We start from the raw sequence: 2,204 nt of genomic DNA on the forward strand, positions 1-2,204 counted from the left end.
GAAGACGCGGGAGCAGCAGCGGACGAGGCAGCCGTCCGCGGCACCTTCGCAGCAGGCTCCATCCCTGCAGCAGCAGCAGCAGCAGGGGAGAGGAAGAGGTGAGTTGCTTGCTGCAGATAAAGCTGCTGCTGCTGCTGCTGGTGTTGCTGCTGTTGCTGCTGTTGCTGCTGGTCGTGCTTCTGTTGAGTCGCGGGTGCTGCTGCGGCGCGGGTTTCTGAGATGAGGCGGGAAGAAAGCGGCGGGAAGAAGACCAGCACCAGCAGCAGCAGCAGCAGCAGCAGCAGCAGCAGCAGCAGCAGCAGATGCAGCAGCAGATGCAGATGCGCAGCAGCCCAAGCCCCGGGCGGCTGCATGCGTTGCTGTTCGAGCGCGCGCCGCCCCTGCGCCGCAGCAAATGCCCTGCTGCTGCTGCTGCTGCTGCTGTTGCGTGTTTGCTGCTTCTGTGCAGACCTGAGCTCTTCTTAAGTCCAACTCGCGACGGCGGCGGCGGCGGCTTCCGCGCGTGAGGTGGACGTACACCGCGGCAACAACCACCGCCGCGCGGCGCAGCCTGAACCTGCCGTTCCTGCGCGTCAGTTGGCGGATTTCTTTTCTTTTTTCGCGCACTTCTGCATTTTGTTTCCAGGCCGAGACGCCGCCGAGTTTTTTCCGCGGGATCGGGACCGTTTCCGGCGCACGCGCAGCTTCGGGGTGCAGCAGCAGCAGCAGCTGCAGCAGCAGCTGCTGCTGCGGCGCTGCGTCTCGCGATCGCGCGGGGCTGCGCGGCGGAAAATCTCGCGCGAACGCGTTTTTAATTCATTAATTACTATTTATTATTATCGAACTTGTTTTTAATTCCCTAAAACAACTCCCGCGGCAATGGCGGCGCCGCCGCGCGGCGCAGCAGAGCCCTCCTCCCTGCCGCTTTCCTCCCTGGAGGAGGTGCTGCGGCTGCGCAAGCTGATCTCGCGCGCCGCCCCCCCGCCCCCCGCGCAGGCGGGCTCAACAGCAGCAGCAGCAGCAGCAGCAGCAGCAGCAGCAGCAGCAGCAGCAGGCCAGGAGGGGCCCCCCGTGGACGCGGAGGCCGTGCTGCAGGCCCTCAGCGCCCTCAACTCCCTCGCCGTCAGCCGCAGCCTTTTGGCCAAAACCAAAATCGGAGTTGCTGTTGCTGCGCTGCGCAGACACCCCAACCCCCAGGTGCAGCAGCGCAGCGCAGCGTTGGTGGCCAAGTGGAAGGCCTCAATCGCGCAGCAGCAGCAAACTCCCCGCGCTGCGAAGCAGCAGCAGCAGCAGCAGCACCAGCAGCAGCAGCAGCAGCAGCCTGCAGGCCCCTCCAGCGGCGCCGCCCCCTCCCCGCCCCCTGCAGCACCAGCCCCATCTTCCCCAGCAGCAGCAGCAGCAGCGCCAGCAGCAGCAGCAGCAGCAGCAGCAGCAGCAGAAGGTGAGGCGGAGGGGGCCCCGCTGCAGTACCCGGGGCCCCTGTGCGGGGACGCGCTGCGGGACAAGGCGCGTGGCTTTTTGTGGCGGGCGTTGGTGGGTGGCGTGGACGCAGCAGCAGCAGCAGCAGCAGCAGCAGCAGCAGCAGCAGGAAGCGAGGCCGCGGCTTCGAGCGACAAGGCCGTGCCGGGCGGCCCCCCCGCTGCAGCAGCAGCAGCAGCAGCAGCAGCAGCAGCAGGAGGCCCCACAGCGAGCCGCGAAACCGGACAAATTGCTGCAGCAATCGAAGACGCGCTGTGGACCCGGTTCGTGCTGCAGCAGCAAAACATGAAGGAGTACAACTTGCAGCTGAAGAGTTTGAAGTTCAACTTGGGAGATCCGAAGAACCCGGACTTGAACTTGAAAGTGTTGTGGGGTCTGTACACCCCGCAGCAGCTCGCATGCATGCGCAGCAGCGAGCTCGCGAGCGACGCTAAGAAGCGGGAGCGGGATCGGCAGCAGCAGCAGAGTTTGGAGGCCTGCAGGAGCGACTGGGAGCTGCGGCGGCTTGCTGCTGCTGCTGCAGCAGCAGCAGCAGCAGGACAGTTCCCCTGCTTCAAGTGCAAAACTCACAAGACTGTTTACTTCCAAATGCAGACTCGCAGCTCCGACGAGCCCATGACCACCTTCGTCACTTGCCTCAACTGCGGCAACCGCTGGAAGTTCTAGCTCCTGCTGCTGCTGCTGCTGCTGCTGCTGCTGCTGCTGCTGCTGCTGCTGCTGCGGGGGGGGGGGGGGGGCAGCAGCAG

At 65.3% G+C, this 2,204-nt stretch overlaps 2 protein-coding genes across 2 annotated transcripts; both read left to right on the forward strand.

Annotated features, from left to right (window-relative positions):
- Position 1: 1 nt before the first annotated feature.
- ENH_00008430 (hypothetical protein) lies at positions 2-794 on the forward strand (the record flags this gene model as incomplete). Its single annotated transcript, XM_013584136.1, has 3 exons — positions 2-98; positions 449-502; positions 626-794. Coding segments are annotated over 3 exons (320 nt in total), but the record flags the coding sequence as incomplete, so codon positions are not given.
- A 64-nt stretch (positions 795-858) lies between these two features.
- ENH_00008440 (transcription elongation factor TFIIS, putative) lies at positions 859-2,124 on the forward strand (the record flags this gene model as incomplete). Its single annotated transcript, XM_013584137.1, has 1 exon — positions 859-2,124. The coding sequence occupies one exon, from the start codon at positions 859-861 to the stop codon at positions 2,122-2,124; it is 1,266 nt and encodes a 421-aa protein (XP_013439591.1).
- Between the last annotated feature and the right edge of the window lie 80 nt (positions 2,125-2,204).

The sequence above is a fragment of the Eimeria necatrix genome, genomic scaffold, assembly GCF_000499385.1.
Source record: "Eimeria necatrix Houghton genomic scaffold, Enh_scaff1246, whole genome shotgun sequence".
NCBI classification, from domain to species: Eukaryota; Apicomplexa; class Conoidasida; order Eucoccidiorida; family Eimeriidae; genus Eimeria; species Eimeria necatrix.